General features: G+C 50.8%; 1 protein-coding gene across 5 annotated transcripts in view; it reads right to left on the bottom strand.

The window, feature by feature from the left end:
* CETP (cholesteryl ester transfer protein) overlaps positions 1-18,076 on the bottom strand; it is a 29,812-nt gene that overhangs the window by 7,337 nt on the left and 4,399 nt on the right. For all 5 annotated transcript variants that reach the window (XR_001886837.1, XM_017878817.1, XM_017878818.1 and 2 more), the window contains 9 exons: positions 11,510-11,644; positions 11,350-11,420; positions 11,030-11,117; positions 9,940-10,009; positions 9,651-9,711; positions 7,304-7,395; positions 5,379-5,558; positions 4,265-4,315; positions 868-1,032 (listed from right to left, as the gene is read on the bottom strand). Coding sequence is in view for 4 of the 5 variants with exons in the window: in XM_017878817.1 (XP_017734306.1) it covers positions 868-1,032; positions 4,265-4,315; positions 5,379-5,558; positions 7,304-7,395; positions 9,651-9,711; positions 9,940-10,009; positions 11,030-11,117; positions 11,350-11,420; positions 11,510-11,644 (913 nt within the window). In the remaining variant the exon portion in view is untranslated. The remainder of the gene's footprint in view (positions 1-867; positions 1,033-4,264; positions 4,316-5,378; positions 5,559-7,303; positions 7,396-9,650; positions 9,712-9,939; positions 10,010-11,029; positions 11,118-11,349; positions 11,421-11,509; positions 11,645-18,076) is intronic.

Genomic DNA, 18,076 nt, shown 5'->3' with positions numbered 1-18,076 from the left:
GAAAATATTGGCCAGGTGCCGTGGCTCACACCTGTAATCCCAGCATTTTGGGAGGCCGAGGTAGGCAGATCACTTGAAACCAGGAGTTTCAGACCAGCTGGGCCCACATAGCAAAACCCTGTCTCTACTAAAAATACAAAAAATTATCGGGGCATGGTAGCACATGCCTGTAATCCCAGCTACCTGGGAGGCTGAGGCATGAGAATTGCTGGAACCTGGGAGGCAGAGATTATAGTGAGCCGAGATTGTGCCACTTCACTCCAGCCTGGGCAACAGAGTGAGACTCTGTCTCAAATAAATAAATAAATAAATAATAAATAAAAATAAGAATGAAAGAAAATATGCTTGGCATGGTGGCTCATGCCCATAACCCCAGCAACTTAGGAGGCTGAGGCAGGAGAATCGCTTGAGGCTGGAGTTTGAGAATAGCCTGGACAACATAACAAGACCCTGCCTCTAAGGAATTTTTTTTTTTTAATTAGCTGGGTGTGGTGGTGTTTGCCTGTGGTCCCAGCGACTCAGGAGGGCTGAGGTGGGAGGGTCACTTGAGCCCAGGATTGGAGGGTGCAGTGAGCTATGATTGTGTCACTACACTCCAGCCTGGGTGACAGAGTGAGACCCTGTCTCTAAAAAAATAAAAACAAGAAAAGAGAGAAAATATTACCTAAGCTGTGGAAGCCACGTGTGTACCCCTCATTATTTGCATGACATGATTTTGGTTGTAAGGAGCCATGTGCAAGAGACAACCAGTGCCGGCAGAGGTGGTGACAAGGATCTGGAGGCTTCAGAGGTCCCCAGGCCCCTGCCCCCTGCGGCCTATCTGTGAGTCAGGTTCCCCCACCACCACTCTCCCTGCACCCGCCTCACCTCTTCAAATGTGTAAGCTACAGAGTGTTGCTGGTCTGGGCGTGGAAAGAGGAATTTCACCATCACTGAAGAATTGACCACGACTCCCTTGTTTTGGCAGGAGATCTTGGGCATCTTGAGGCAGTGGACGGTGACTTGGGCCTGGCTGGGGAAGCCGCCGACAACCTGTGGAAGACAGTGGTCTCATGGCCAGGATGGGGGCCCATCAGGGCAGCAGCAGTCCCCGCCCTCAGAAATGGGAAGGACAAAGCTGGCTTGGGGCCCCAGGGCTGGGGAAAAGGAGGCAGCCTGGGGTAGTACCCGGGCCCCAGGCCGTGCAAATTAGGACTCTCATCCTCTCTGGGCTTCAGTTTCTCATCTGTGTGCTAGTGAGGCTATTCCTACCCTGAACGCCTCTCTCAGGATGTGCTGAGGATGCCTTCACTTAGCCTTCTGGGCCTCACTTTCCTCATCTGTAAAATGAGGATAATCATAGATCCTACCTCATAGGGTTGTCCTGAGGATGAAATGAGATAATCTGTGGAAAGATCTTAGAACAGGACCTGCTGCATGGTAACCCTCCGAGGGCAGCTGCTGTAGCAGCTGGGCTAAGGGTGGGGATAGAGCAGAGAGCGCAGGAACTGCGGGCCGTATCTGCAGGAGCCCAGCATTTTCCAGGGCATCCCAGAACAGAAGATAAAACTGCATCTGAGGAGTATTTAAAGGAGAGACACACCAGGCTGTGGCACAAGGGGATCTGACCTAGTCAGTGAGGTGGGAGAGGCCATCCCTGAGGGGGCAGGAGGAGGAGCAGATGGGATGGGGGAGTGCAAACCATTCTGGCAGAGGGGACAGTGGACAAGAGCCCTGTGGAAGGAGCCTGGCCAAGATAAGGAATGTGCAGGCAGGGGCTGGGGAGTGTGGCCTGAGGACCTTCGATTACAGCCTGTGGGACTGGGCTCAAGGAGACCACATGCCCCAAGAAACCATCGAACCACTGGATATACAAGAAAAGGTTTCATTAAATACATAGCTGAGCTCAAAAGAAAGAAAGGGGCGGCAGGGTGCAGGGGTCACACCTGCAATCCCAGCACTTTGGGAGGCTGAGGCAGGAGGATCATTTGAGATCTGGAGGTCAAGACCAGCCTGGCCAACATGGTGAAACCCTGTCTGTACTAAAAATACAAAACAATGAGCCAGGCACGGTGGTGTGCACTTGTAATCCCAGCTACTCGGGAGGCTGAGGCATGAGAATTGCTTGAACCCAGGAGGTGTAGGTTGCAATGAGCTGAGATTGTGCCACTGCACTCCAGCCTGGGGAACAAGAGTGAGACTCTGTCTCAAAAATAAATAAAATGAAATGAAATGAAATGAAATGAAAATCTCAGTCGATAAGTAAACAAATAAGACACAGCTGTAAAAAGAATTAATGAACTAAAAAGATACTTGAAGAATCATCCAGAATTTAGCGTAGAGATAAAAGAGATGGAAAACATGACAGTGCAAGTAAGAGACACGGAAAATGGAATGAGATGGCCCAGTGTGTGTCTCACGGAAATTTGAGGAGGTAGAAATGCAGAAAATAGGGATGGGGCAATCATGGAAAAGAAAGTGACGAAGAAATTTCCAGAGCTGATGGGCCAGGTGCTGTGGCTCACGCCTGTAATTTCAGTGCTGAGACAGGAGAATCACTTGAATCCAGGAGGTGGAGGATGCAATGAGCTGAGATTGCGCCACTGCACTGCAGCCTGGGCTACAGAGCAAGACTCCACCTCAAAAAAGAAAGAAAGAAAGAAAAGAAAAGAAATTTCCAGAGCTGATGAAAGATGTTGTCAACTCTTAAACTGAACAGTTACACTGGGTGGGAAACAACTAGATGGAGAGGTAGACAAGATGAGAAAATGCAGGATCCTGGAGGCCATGGCAGAGCACTTAGCCTGTATCCTACACCAGCTTTAAGCAGGCAGGTGAATGATCAGTTTTATTTCCTTTTTTTTTTTTTTTGAGACGGAGTCTCGCTCTGTCGCCCAGGCTGGAGTGCAGTGGCCGGATCTCAGCTCACCGCAAGCTCCGCCTCCCGGGTTTACGCCATTCTCCTGCCTCAGCCTCCTGAGTAGCTGGGACTACAGGCGCCCGCCACCTGGCCCGGCTAGTTTTTTTGCATTTTTTAGTAGAGACGGGGTTTCACCGTGTTATCCAGGATGGTCTCGATCTCCCGACCTCGTGATCCGCCCGTCTCAGCCTCCCAAAGTGCTGGGATTACAGGCTTGAGCCACCGCGCCCGGCCCAGTTTTATTTCTTGAAAAGATTTTTCTGGCTGCTGTGGGGAACAGATTGTAGGAGGGTATCAGGACACAGGGAGACCCACCGGGAGCTACAGATGGGTCCCCACTAGAGATAATGGTAGCCTGGCCTGGGGAGGAGGTGGAGACAGAGAGAACTGAAAAGACTAGAAATAGGACATCAAAGGAACAGGACTCAGACAAGAGGCTGAGGAAGAAGACCCAATCAGGGGCCTGCCCAATATTGTGAGTTTCATATGTGCAGGGAGAGAGACATCAGAGCCAGGGAAGGCTGGACAGTCTGAGTTCAGAAGGGAAGAGGGACCATCCTCTGTTTGAATAGGAGAAGGGCCGCAGGAAGGCGCAGGTGTGGGTGAGTGGGTAGGACTGGGAGCGGAGACATGCGGGGGAAGTTCTGTTGGTGGCTCTGCTCAGCTCTTGGGAAGTAGGTTGTGTGAGGAGAGGGAAGTGGAAGGTAGACAGGAGGGGGCAGCTGGAGATTTGAGGATGTCAGGGAAGGCCTGAAGAAGTCATTGCAGTGGGTGGGGGAGTGAGGTAACCAGAAAGCTGAGAGAGGCTTATTCAGAAAGCACAAGGTCTATTTGAGGTAGGAGATCATGGGTTCTTAGTGGAACCCTGCATTGAGGAGTGGGATTATGAACATCATTGCCACTGGGCATAGCAAGAAGAGGCTGCGACCCGCAAGGAGCTTGCCTGAAGTCAGCTTTGGGATCAGGAGTAATCAATAGTCACTTATTGCTGGGGCCCTCTGAGCCCGGAGTTGATCCTGAGGTTCCAGCCCCCTACAAGTCCCTATGCCTGGGTAATAGAGCAGAGAATGGAGCATTATCTTTGGGGGCAATAGAGCTGGGCTCAAACCCAGCCTTGCCATTCACTAAGTTTCCCTGTGTGTAAAATGGGGATGGTCTGACTGCCCCACTCATAGCGTCGGTGTGAGCACTGAAGGAAGTCACACTCACTAAGTGCTTTGCTCCTTGTCAAACACCCTACAAAGAGCTGTGTTCGCTGTTATAATTGTTGTCATTGGTGTTGTCATTGGCTGTGTGGGGGCTCTTGAAGCCAGAGCAGGATTAGGGTACATGAGATAAACCCCACACAGGGGCAGGGGCAGTTACCTCCTGGAAGATTTCCTGGTTGGTGTTGAAGCCCCAGGTCTCCAGCACTGCCTGAAAAGAGATGGCGAAGTTGGCGGGTGGACGGTGTAAAGGCCACTCCTCAGAAGAAAACTTCGCAGGAACCAAGTGCAGTTTCAAGGACTGGACCCCTCCTCAGACGCAACTCCCAACCTCCCAGACAACATGTGAGATGCTCCGGGTAGGGTGTGGGGCAGGGAACCCCTGTCCCAGCTGGAGGCCTGGTTTCTGCTCCCCAATGTGCCCCACGCAGGCTGCGTGACCCTGCGCAAGTCTCTTCCCCTCTGTGGGTCTCAGTTTCCTCATGAGTTCAATGACAAGCATGCCCTGGAAACTACCTAAGCATCTCTAGTACAGTATAGGTGAAGAACACAGGCTTTGGGGCCACCTCTTACAGGCTGCGTGATCTTCAGTAAGTCACCTACCTTCTTTGAGCTTTGTGGTTTTTTGTTTGCAAAACAGAGGTAACAGTACTCATCTCACAGGATGAGTACAACAAGACAAAGTGTAGCAAATGTAACTGTGCAATAAATGTAAGACTAATGCACAGTTACTACGTGCCAAGTTATATCTACACCTAAATCTATTGATCACTCTATCTGTCTCTCTGGCAACACACAGTTGACTCCAATAAATGCTGAAGTTCATTATTTTTTTTGAGATGGAGTTCTACTCGGTCACCCACACTGGAGTACAGTGGTGCCAATATAGCTCACTGCAGCCTCAACCTCCTGGGCTCAAGTGATCCTCCCACCTCAGCCTCCTGAGTAGTTGGGACTATAGGTATGTACCACTGTGCACAGCTGATTTTAAATGTATTTTATTTTGTAGAGTCAGGGGTCTCCCTATATTGCCCAGACTGGTCTCGAACTCCTGGCCTCCAGGGACCTTCCTGTCTCAGCCTCCCAAAGGTTTGGGATTACAGGGGTGAGCCACTGCACCCAGTCTGGACTTTACTGCTATTGCTCCAGCTTAGGTGGTCCCTAGTTCTTTTGCCCACCACTGAGTTTCTGAGTTTCCTCCCTCCTCCCCATGCGTGTGCATACACACACATACCACATGCCATCTGGATTTCCTAGCAGCACCATCCACTCACCTTGAACTCGTCTCCCATCAGGCTGAGCGTGAGGCGGCCATCTTGGAAAGCTACCTTGGCCAGGGAGTGGAAGACTTGCTCGGAGAACCAGAAGTACAGCATGCGGGAGTCCCCCAGCAGTGCGGGCGAGAAGGTGGGGAGGGGGAGGTCCTCCGAGACATTCTTATAGATGAAATAACCCTGGAGGAAGCCAGGACGCTGGCTGAACCCCGTGTGTCCCTGTTGGGCTCAGGTCCAGCTTCAGGGAGATGGGAGGAGCTCAGAGTGGGACCTGGGTGTGCGGGGAGGGGTGTGGCACTTTTTCATGCTCTTTTTTCCCAAGTCTGTCTGGGTAGGTAGAGCCCTTCTAGAAGGCTGGTTCAGAGCATGGCACTTTGAGTCCAAGACTTGGGCTGAAACCCAGCTCTGCTCTGTACTGCAGAGGACAGGGCAGGGCCCTGACCTCACTCAGCATCCGTGTCCCCATCTCCAATGAGCTAGGCTGTGTAAACGTGGATGAGTGCCCAGCTATGTGAGCAATCTAATTATCTTTTTTCCTAATCTACTTCCAGGAGAATCTTGGAATCCTCCTGGACTTAATCACCTGTCTGTCCTGAGTTCTATAGTCCAGAACAGTGGGTAGCAGATTTTTTTTTATAAAGAACCAGATAGTAAATATTTTAGGCTTTGCAGCATATGTGCTCTCCGTTGCAATCATCTGCTCTGCCACTGTAATGCAAAAGCAACCATGGGCAATACGCATGCCAGTGGGCATGGCTCCATTCCAATACAATGGAGCCCCAGAGTGCAGAGTGCCCGGAGTGCAGATGGGGAAACTGAGGAAAGAGCTGCACCCAGTTTACCCCAGTGGGGCTTTCACTCATTCAACAAATACTTCTAGAGTGCCCACTATGTCTCAGACACCGTGGGAAGTGAACCAGACAGATGTGGTTCCCGTCTTCACAGGGTTATATTCAAGTAACGACATTGGTCAGGACAGCTTGTGACCATGGACCTCCAGCTCCCACCCCGCCCCAGCTGACCACCGGCCCTGCCCCTGCAGAGGGCAGTCCATTGACTATCAGCTCCTGGAGGCCAAAATCAGGAAAACAAGCTGCTGCCCAGTCCCCCGCCCCTCTAGATCATCCAGCCCACGGGTTGTGAACAGGCTTCAGGAGTGTCCATGAACCTCCAAAATGATCCTTCGGTTCATTTTTCTGGGGAAAGGCTCTGTTACAAAGATGGCTGGGTCTGCCCTAAAATCTTCTCCCATCTCTCCCTCCATTCTGTACCACTTAATTTTTAGCTGGTCTCAATATTTAGCTGAAATAAATTCCTCAGCTTTCCTTGCAGCTAAGGTGGGGTCCTGTGATCAAGTTCAGGCCAATGGGCTGTGAGCAGAGTGGGTGTGGTGGTCAGGCCAGCCAGCCAGGACCCTGGGATGAGGCTGCACCTGGGGCTGGCTGAGAACCCAGTGGAAGGGGCCTGCGTGCCTGACACCCTGCAGCTTCCAGGGACTGTAGATGTTCAGACTGCAACAGAGGGAAATAAATGTCTATTGTGTTTAAGCACCTATTATTTTGGATTTCTTTGTTACAGCAGTAGAACCTATATCCTTAGTAATAGAGGGTCCAAAGCTTTTGTCAGTACCCCCGGAGGGGCCACAGTCCACTGCTGTAGAGGATGACAGAAGCCAAATAAGTCCTCTAGGAAGAAGCTGGTGCTTTGCTGGGATCCTTGTAGTGGGGAGCCCTGGTGCCTGCAGAGAGGGCTCGGGGGCACGTCGCTGTGGCCTGCCCTCCTCACAGCATCAGGAATGCGGAGGAGCACCCCAGGACGCCTGGCTGCCATAAGGTTGAAGCTGGGGGACAGGGTTGTCAGAGCACAGGAAAGGACCAACTTCCCTGGGGAAGCTGGGCCCTGCCCCACCCTCCCACAACTCCTACCTTGTGATGGGACTCCAGGTAGGAGGCTGTAATGATGGGATCACCTGTCAGGGAAATGTCCACCCCAATGTCTCCATCTGACAGGACACTGGCTGCAGGAGGAAAAGATCAAGGCGGGGCCTTAGGATGGGGGAACCGCCCTGAGTCACCGCTCCCCTGCATCCACACAGCTGCCCAAGCCTCCAGCCTCAGTGTTCCCCTCTGTAAAGTGGGACCTGGGTGTGTGGGGAGGGATGTGACACTTTTTCATGCTCTTTTTTCCCAAGTCTGTCTGTCTGGGTAGGTAGAGCCCTTCTAGAAGGCTGATTCAGAGCATGGCACTTTGAGTCCAAGACTTGGGTTGAAACCCAGCTCTGCTCTATACTGCAGAGGACAGGGCAGGGCCCTGACCTCACTCAGCATCCGTGTCCCCATCTCCAATGAGCTAGGCTGTGTAAACGTGGATGAGTGCCCAGCTATGTGAGCAATCTAATTATCTTTTTTCCTAATCTACTTCCAGGAGAATCTTGGAATCCTCCTGGACTTAATCACCTGTCTGTCCTGAGTTCTACAGTCCAGAACAGTGGGTAGCAGATTTTTTCTATAAAGAACCAGACAGCAAATATTTTAGGCTTTGCAGCGTATGTGGTCTCTGTTGCAATCATCTGCTCTGCCGCTGTAATGCAAAAGCAACCATGGGCAATACGCATGCCAGTGGGCATGGCTCCATTCCAATACAATTGCATTCACAAAAGTAGGCAGCCAGACACATTTGACCCACTAGCTAGAGTTTCCAACCCCTGGTGCAGAACCAATGTGAGGGACGGAGCACAGATGGCAGCGTAAGTCCCCCTCCCTTCCTCCTCCCTCGAACCTGCATCAAGAGCCACGTCCCCATGAAACAGCCCCTCCGACCTCCCAGCCCCCTCTGAATTCTGTGGCTGCCTGGGCCAGTCCAGAGACTCCTACCTCACTTTCCCTTCCTGTTAGCTTTGCCCACCCACATTCCCATTGATGGCACAGCTACCGGCATAGGGATCCCAGAGAGACAGACAAGGTTCCAGTCTAGGTGTATGCACCCATAGGAGTAGAGGGGAGGGAAGGGGAGGAAGGGATTGGCCACTCAAGGAGACAGAACTGTGCTCAGCCCTTCCTGCATTGCTCATCTGTGCCTTGGCAGGAGCCTAGGATGCCTGCCACGGGCCTGGGGTTGCCTGGAGCCTCCCCACCTGATACCCCACAGTGGCCCAGAGGACCCCCTCACCTGGAGTTCCACTGTTCCCTCACTGCCTCTGTTTACTGAGCACCTACTGTGTGCCAGGGTATAAGGAGCAGGCCGGCCACCTCCCTCTCCACAGGTGAGGCGCACAGCGGGAGGCCTTACAGCACAGCACAATAGCTGGGAGCGGGGGCTTAAGAGTTGTTGGAGGGCCAAGGTTCAAATTCTGCTTCCACTTCCTAGTGGGGGGAAGGGGGTCCTCTCATCTCCAGAAATTTCTATTTCCTCCTCAGTGGAATGGGGGTTAGCGGTACCTCCCTCGCCAGGTGGTTGTGAGGATTCCATAGCTAATATAAGTGTTTGGTATGCAGTAGTCCTGGGCATGACGGAGCATCTACTGTGTGCAGGGTACCATTCAGGGCATCGTTCAGCAAACGATGGCTATTACTCTTATTATGATTGGCACAGGACAGTGCTTCCCACTTCTCAGACCACCTTCTTCTCTTGTCTGGCGTCCCTCTCCATGACCAGGGGCGTCCCCACGGGACAGAGGATGAAACTGGGTCCTGAGTAGTTTCTTCTACATTGCACAGCCTGGTGGGAGGGCTCCCTTAACCCGAGGCCTGATGGGAGGGGAGGGAAGGGTCCCAGAAGGGCAGGGAGTTCCTGATCTCCACACTGCTTTCTTCCTTGTTATCTTTCATCAGATGTTTTCTCTACTTGAAATGTTGGTGACTGCAAGGTTCAGGGTGTTGGGTGATGATAATAGTGGTCATAATAATAAGGGTTCAGAATGAGCCAGGTATGAGGTACAAGGCACCATCTTATTTTACATACATTTTTTCCCACTCAATTCTCACAGCCACCTTGTGGGGTAGATGCTATTATCGCCCCATTTTTATCAATGAAGAGACTGAGATTCAGAGAGATTAAGTGACTTGCCCAATGTCACACAGCTTGTGAGGCTGCAGCCCAAAGGGGCAGAGATTTGCCAAAGCCTGCCCGTAACTAATCATCAAGTGTCAGAGCCAGACAGAGCCCATGGGACCTAGACAGGAGGAGTGATGGTCCCAAGGCCATGTAGTGCAACAGATGGCTTTCTGGCTCCCACTGCTGTCTTCTGAGGCATGCAGACAGAAACACACTCACCAGCCCTTGTCTGGACAAAATCAGCCATGATGTTGGAGATGACGTTGATCTCTTTGCAGATCTGGGGCAGACAGAGCAGGTGCTTTCCAGGGAGGAAAGGAGGCCAGAGGAGGGGCAAGGCAGTGCCTCCTTCCAGCTGCGTGTTGGTGGCAGTGCTGGGAACTGGCACAGGGGACTGGCCACATGGGGAAGGTGGGAGTGGCACCTTCTCAGGGAAGGGCAGGGAGGAAAGGGCTCCAACCTCCCAGGCATGGCCCTGGACCACAGGGAGTCAGCCAGCCCCACTCACCTGTCCCTTCAGGACCAGCTTCAGGGTGAAGGAGATGAAGTTTGTGAACAGCTGCTTGATCCACCCGGGCCTGAGGGCAGCAAGCACCACAATAAGCCCCTGACCAGTCCTGTGCATCCATGGAGCACCTACTGTGTAGCAGGCACCATTCAGGGCTCTGCTGGCCCTGATTCGTGTAGCTCAGGAAGTAAGAATTATCACCCCCATTTTGCAGCTGAGAACACAGAGCCTCAGACCCAAGAATTAACTGTGGCACCATCCCAGAATTCCTCGGGAGGGGCCCAGCTCCTGTGACGCTCACACCTGTCACATACGTGAGAACGTGTCTGGAGTCCAAATTCACACGTGTCCATCTGCTCCAGATGCAGAAAATGGCCTGATTCCTCTCCAGACCCTACCTACCAGTTACCTTCTGCCTTCCAGGTTTGGCATTGGTTACATGACTAGGGTCTCTCCAAACCTCGTTATCTTCCTCTGTGCAATGGGGTTACCCACAGCTCCTTGACAGAGGGTGTTGGCCAAGACAAAAAGCCCCACCCTGGGAAGCAGGAGAGTAAAGTGTCTAGGAACTCAGCTTCTGGGGTCAGAGAATGCTGGGTTCAAATCCTACTCCCACCACTCAGTGGCGAGCTGTGTGTCCTCGGCAAGTTACTTAGCTTGGCTGGAGTTTTATCTGTGAGTTAGTGTGGTCCTTAGGATGCAGGATGCACTCTGTAGATATGAGCTTTCCCTTTCTAACCTGTGACTCAGTTTACCCATATATAAAAAGGAGATGATAACCGAATCTCTATCCTAGGGTTGGTTTTAAGGACAAAATAAATTAATTCATGAAAAGGGCTTGGAATAGTGCTTTGCACACACAGCAAGTTCTTAGTAACTGTTAGTTACTAGCTGTTGGTTATTGTTTTTTCCAGCCTTTGAGGGTGTATTGATGGGAAGGGGTAGGAAGTGACCCCGCTGAAGGTATTGCTACCCCCAGGTTTGACCACCCACAAGCGTGCCCTGTGTGGGGTTGAGCCTGGAGGGGGCCATGGACATGCTAACAGGATGGGCACAAGCAGGAATGGGGGCCACAGGGCAGGGTACTTACTCTCGCTCCCCTTGGAGATGCAGGAGCAGCTTATGGAAAGACAGGTAGCAGTCAGGGGCATCAGTCCTCACTCTACCAGAGTCACAGGCTGCAGGGAGACCCGACACGACCTCAGGGCAGCCTCCACTATTGGATGGTATCCACATGCTGCCCAGGCCAGCCAACAGCTTGGCCAGCTCTTGGTTCCCCAGCCCTGCAAACTTCCCAAGCCAGGCTTCCTTTGGTGGCCCCAGAACCCTCTGCCTGCATAACCTCCCACTCTGCTGAGGACAAGCCCTGGAGTCCAGCTCCCACCTCCCCAGAGGATGCTGTACACATACTCAGTTGTGTGTTGATCTGGAGGTCAATGGCAGAGTCAATCTTGAAGTCAATGGACTGATCAATGCCCAGCCTGGAAAGAGCCAAGGACCCAGGACTCTCATTCAGCTCTCCAGCCCAGAGAGGGCCAGGCATAAGGCATCAGCTGACAGGAATGCTTACCCCCAGGCAGTGGTGTAGCCATACTTCAGGGTTCCCTTGAAGACCACAGACACGTTCTGAATGGAGACATCAATGGACTTGGCTTCCACCAGCTCCACCTGGCTGCTGGCGATGGACAAGTGGCTGATCTGGATGCTGGGAAGGAACGGTAGTGAGGAAGGATGTCGGGGGTCATCCAGGTTGCCCAAGGAGCGAGCCTCCAATTTTGCCTTGGTGAGGGTGGAAGATAGAATTATGGCCCCCAAAATGTCTGCCTCCTAATCCACAGAACCTGCAAATATGTTACCCAACATGTCAAACCCTGGGTAACGCACTCAACTCATGTTACCCATATGCAAATATGGTCAAGTTAAGGACTTTGGGGGTAGGTGTGGAGATGATCCTAGATTTTCTGGGTGGTTCCAATGTAATCACAGGCTGCTGAAAAGTGGAAGAGGAGGCAGAAGAGGAGAGGTGGAGGAGGGGTGACCAGGGAAGAACGCCCAGAGAGAGTCAACCCTGCTGGGCTGAAGATGGAGGGAACCATGCTCATGGGGAAATTTATATGTAGAAATGCCTGTCTTTAGAAAAGAGAAAGATCTCAAGTCAATAATCACACTTTCCACCTTGAGGAACTTGAAAAATAAGGGTACCCTAAGCCCAAAGCTAGCAGAAGGAAGGAAGTAATCAGGATCTTAGTGCCTACGAATGAAATAATAGAAAAACAACAACAATCGGTGAAAACAATTGTTGGTTTTTCCAAAAGGTCAACAAAATCAACAAACCTTTAGCTAGACTGGCAAGAAAAAAAAAAGAAGATTGAAATTACTAAAAACAGAAATAAAAGCAAGGCCATAATTACCAATCTTACAGAAATAAAAGGAATTATGAGAGAATACTATGAACAATTGTATGCCAACAAATGAGATAAATTAGATGAAATGAAATGGACAAATTCTTAGAAATGTAAATGGTATGTGAGGAAGGGTGAAAATTGATTCGGAAGAGTATGGATACACCAGCAGAAGTCAAGTTAGATCAAAAATAGATTGGCAGGGCAGCGTGGTGGCTCACGCCTGTAATCCTATCACTTTGGGAGGCCGAGGAGGGCAGATCACCTGAGGTCAGGAGTTCATGACCAGCCTGGCCAACATGGTGAAATCTCGTCACCACAAAAATACAAAAAAATTAAACAGGCATGATGACAGGTGTCTGTAGTCCCAGCTACCCAGGAGGCTGAGGCAGGAGAATAGCTTGAACCCAGGAGGCAGAGGTTGCAGTGAGCTGAGATCATGCCATTACACTCCAGCCTAGGCGACAGAGTCTTACTCTGTCGCCAAAAAAAACAAAAAAATAGATAGACAAAACGTTGCATGTCTACATCAAAACATCTCATGTACCCCATAAATATATACGCCTACTATGTATTCACAAAAATTAAAAATAATTTTTTTTTAAATAGATTGGCAAAGACTTACAGTATAGGAAACAACCAGATTGCTCCAAATTCTTCTTCTCTCTTTTTTTATAGTTTGTTCTTTGTTTTGTTTTGTTTTTTGAGACAGGGTGACTCTCTGTTGCCCAAGCCAGAGTGCAGTTGTGTAATCACAGCTCACTGCAGCCTCGAATTCCAACGAGCCTCCTGCCTCAGCCTCTGAGATAGCTGGGACCACAGGCAGGCACCAACAGTGCCTGGCCAATTTTCATATTTTTGGTGCAGATGGGGGTCTCACTATGTTGAACAGACTCCACATTCTTCTAAATGCTCTAATTTAGAATTAGACTGTGCTACAATCTCCAATCCTCTTTCAGTTCTACAGAAATTTAGGCCGGGCGCGGTGGCTCAAGCCTGTAATCCCAGCACTTTGGGAGGCCGAGATGGGCGGATCACGAAGTCAGGAGATCGAGACCATCCTGGCTAACACGGTGAAACCTCGTCTCTACTAAAAGAATAAAAAAAACTAGCCGGGCGAGGTAGCGGGCGCCTGTAGTCCCAGCCTACTCGGGAGCGCCTGAGGGCAGGAGAATGGGCGTTAAACCGCGGAGACGGAGCCTTGCAGTGAGCTGAGATCTGGCCACTGCACTCCAGCCTGGGGCGCAGGAGCGAGACTCCGGTCTCAAAAAAAAAAAAAAAGAAAGAAAAAAAAGGAAATTTAAACCCGTACCAATTTTTTTTTTTTTTTTTTTTTGAGACTGAGTCTGACTCTGCATTACCAGGCTGGGAGGTTCAGTGGCACGATCTTGGACATCACTGCCCAGATCTCTGCCTCCTGCGGTTCAAGTGATTCTCCTGGCCTCAGCCGCTCCCTAGAAGCTGAAAATTACAGGGGCTCCGCCACCACGCCAGGCCTAATGCTTTGTAACTTTTGAGTAGCAGACGGGGTTTCACTATGTGCTCAGGCTGATCTTGCAACTCCTGACTCAGGAGCTAATTGCCACCCACCTCAGCCCTCCAAAGCACTGGCGTCGTTACAGGGTGAAGCCACCATGGGCCCCAGCTTTTTTTTTTTTTTTTTTTTGAGACAGTCAGTTTTGCTCTTGTTGCCCAGGCTGGAGTGCAATGGGCAATCTCAGCTCACTGCAGTCTCCACCTCCTAGGTTCAGTGATTCTCCTGCCTCAGCCTCCTGAGTAGCTAGGATTACAAGCATGTACCACCACGCCAGCTAATTTTGTATTTTTAGTAGAGACAGGGTTTCACCATGTTGGCCAGGCTAGTCTTGAACTCCTGACCTCGGGTGATCTGACCGCCTTGGCCTCCCAAAGTGCTGGGATTACAGGTGTGAGCCACTGTGCCAGGGGTGGAATCTCTTCTGGTAATAGCTACATAAGCTCCTAACACACTAACCTCCTTTGATGACTAAATTCTTGACCTCTGCACAGAATACAATAAACACTACCTGAGGCATTAGAGAGTAAGTGAAAACAGTCAGACTAGGCCAGGCGCAGTGGCTCACGCCTGTAATCTCAGTACTTTGGGAGGCCGAGGCAGGTGGATCACCTGAGGTCAGTTATTCGAGACCAGCCTGGCCAGCATGGTGAAATCCCATCTATACTAAAAATGAAAAAAAAAAAAAAAAATTAGTGAGGCATGGTGGCATATGCCTGTGGTCCCAGCTGCCCGGGAGGTTGAGACAGGAGAATCGCTTGAACCCAGGAGGCAGAAGTTGCAGTGAGTCACGATTGTGCCATTGCACTCCAGCCTGGGCGACAAGTGCACAACTCTGTCTTAAAAACAAACAAACAAAAAACCCACAAACAACCCACAAACAAACAAACAGAAAAACCCAGCTGGACTGCAGGGGAGATGCCGGGTGGAGGAAGAGAACAGCGCAGGGTGCGTTTCCCCATTTTCACAGATTCTAGCACGAAGGTGGGCTCCAGCTTGCACTGTGAGAAAAGACAGTGGGAAAAGGCCCTTTCAAGGTCTTGAACTCTGGTAGATCACAGTTTTTCTGGCCTAGAGAACCAGAGGACAGGATTTGGGACAATCGCAGCTGCTGGAAAGCAGGGGGAATACCATAAATGAGAAAGTCAGAGCAGGGAGCCCCCCTCACCCGAAATAAAAGGAGATGGAGGGAAGCCAAGGAATGGGGGAAGCCTCTAGAAGCTGGAGAAGGCGAGGGAATTAATTCTTCCCTATAGCCCCCAGAAGGAATCTGGTTCTGCTGACATCTTGATCTTGGCTCGGGGAGTGCCATGGTGGACTTCTAGCCTTTTTAACTGTGAAATGATAAACTTGAGTCATTTTAAGCCACTAAACTTGGAGTGATTTTTTATGGCAGAAAATAGGAAACTGATACAGAGGGCTTCCCAGAGGAGGTGACACCAGATAGAGGGTGGGAGTTTGGAAGATAGTAGGAGGCTTGGCTTGGAGGAGGCCTCAGCCAGGCCCCGGGGGCAGAGGTGGAGCTGCACAGTGGGAGAAGTGTTGGACCTGGGGTCTTAATGTAGGTCCAGCAGAGGATCTGTGCCGCCGGGGACTTGGTCAGAGGTGGGGCTCAGTGAAGGCCCTTAGGAAGCAAGCATCAGAGAGGAGAGACTGCAGGCAGGGAGGCCAGTGGGCCACATTCACTCTCAAACCCCTCTACCCTTGCTGAACTCTCCCCGGGGCCTGGTTTGAGCACATGGAATATGACACAATAGAAGCGGCCATCACGTTCCGAACACATGCTGTGTGGCAGGCAGTGTGCTGAGAGTTTACACACATTTCCTCGTTTAATCCTCACAGCTACTCACGAGGTGGTCACTATTGCTGTACCCAGTGAACTGACACAGAAATGACTCAGACTGCTTATGTGGCTTCAGAAAACCTCAGCAGAAGGGAATTTGATCCTGGGTCCATCCCACTCCAAATCCCATATTATAAGCCACTATGACACACTGCGCCCAGCAAGGAGAATCCATGTATATCTGGCTTTCCCTGTCTGTTCTGTTGTATCTTATTCTATTCCCTTTAGAGAGAATAGTGTGAAGAATTCTCATCTTAGCCATGATTCAGCTTCATCTAATGTTAATCATGGCCAATCATATTTATGGCCAATCATATTTTATTTCTACCCCATCCATATATGTTTGGGATAACAGTTATATATCAATGACTATGACATCTAGTCTATGGCAGTCTGGTCCGACTGAATTATTGCTAATTTATTAAGGGTGCTATCTCTTTAACTTCTCAAGATGCTTTTGCCATGTCTGACCTCTTGTAACATAGGCGTAGGATAGCATTATCCTCTTTTATTTTTTAGCAACAGAGTCTTGCTCTCTCACCCAGGCTGGAATGCAGTGATGCAATCATAGCTCACCGCAGCCTTGACCTCCCAGGCTCAAGTGATCCTCCTACCTCGGCCTCCTGAGTAGCTGGGACTGCAGGCACGCACCATCACACCCAGCTAATTTTTAAATTTTTCATAGAGACAGGTGGTCTTGAACCCTGGCTGAAGTAATCCTCCTGCCTCGGCCTCCCAAAGTGCCGGGATCACAGGCGTGAACCACTGGACCTTGCCCATTTATTCTCTTTTACAGAAGGCTAAACTGAAGCCCAAGGTCGCACAGAGGGCGTGGCTGCGCGAGACCTGGGACGCCCCACAGCACCCCCTAGCGGCAGTAGTTTTCCTGCAAAAGGCGAAGCGGCATCGCTGCACCGCTGGCGCCCCCTGGTGGCTCAGAAACATTTAGCAAGACTCCAGGCCCAAAGTGCGCGGGTAGCAGAGACCACCCCTGGGGAGCATGTTTAGCGGGGCTGGAGAGGAGGAGGAGATTGGCTTTAAGACAAAGACAAGGTCCCTGAACAATGTCTGCCCCACCCTTGAGGCCTCAGACCAACACACAGACGGGGACCTAGGCTCCAGGGCAGCCTGATGTGCCAGGAAGGTGGCTGAGTTCCTGAGACTGAGCTGAGTTTGCACATGAGCTCCGCCAGGCTGCGAAACCTCTATCAGCTCCTGTTTCCGTATTTGTTAAGCAGGGCCATCCGGGCGGTAACATTATCCTCTTTTACAGAAGAGGCTAAATAAAATATATGATAAAGAGTAAGATAGGCTGGGCGCCGTGGCTCACACCTGCAATCCCAGGACTTTAGGAGGCCGAGGCGGGCGGATCACTTGAGGTCAGGAGTTCATAATCAGGTCAACATGATGAAACCCCTTCCCTACTAAAAATACAAAAATTAGCCGGGCGTGGTGGCGGGCGCCTGTAATCCCAACTACTGGGGAGGCTGAGGCAGGAGAATATCATTGAACCCGGGAGGTGGAGGTTGCAGTGAGCTGAGATCGCGCCACTGCACTCCATCCTGGGTGACAGAGCGAGACTCCATCTCAATCAATCAATCAATCAAGATTAAGATAGATAAAGAACCGGGCGTGGTGGCTCACGCCTGTAATCTCAGCACTTCGGGAGACTGAGGTGGGCAGACTTGAGGTCAGGCGTTGGAGACCAGTCTGGCCAACATGGTGAAATCCCATCTCTACTAAAAATACAAAAATTACCCGGATGTGGTGGCATGTTCCTGTAATTCCAGCTACTCTGGAGGCTGAGGCACGAAAATTGCTTGAACCCGGAGACGGAGGTTGCAACGGGCTGAGACTGTGCCACTGCACTCCAGCCTAAGTGACAGAGGGAGACTCTGTCTCAAAAAATGAAAAAAAGAAAGAACAAATATATGATAAAGGTGACGATAAAATGAGATATTGTTTGTAAAAGCACCTGGCCCACAACCGACCCTTGGCTGTTACGATCATCCCAAATAAAGTCAAGATACTCATTTTAGGCTTGGGGTGGGGGACTGGTTGAGGCCAAGAGTTCAAGACCAACCTGGCCACCATAGCAAGACCTCTGTCTCTAAGAAAACAACATTTATAATTTTTTTAAAAAATATACCTATTTTGTTGAGATCTCTCTACCCTACCCTCCTATTCACCCCCAAATAAGACCTCCATCGTCCCAGGGCAGTGGGAAAGGACCCTTTGAAGCCTAACTCTTAGAAGGGCTGTTGAGGAGGTTGATACACTCCAAGAAATCCCCCAGGTCACCAGGGGATGGAGCGTGGGGTTAGGGGAGGTGTCAGGGTCTGGTTCCAAATCAAGGGG

The sequence above is a fragment of the Rhinopithecus bieti genome, unplaced genomic scaffold (assembly GCF_001698545.2).
Source record: "Rhinopithecus bieti isolate Rb0 unplaced genomic scaffold, ASM169854v2 scaffold_11161, whole genome shotgun sequence".
NCBI classification, from domain to species: Eukaryota; Metazoa; Chordata; class Mammalia; order Primates; family Cercopithecidae; genus Rhinopithecus; species Rhinopithecus bieti.
Note: the sequence above shows the minus strand (reverse complement) of the source record. Positions and strands in the feature narration are given on the sequence as shown.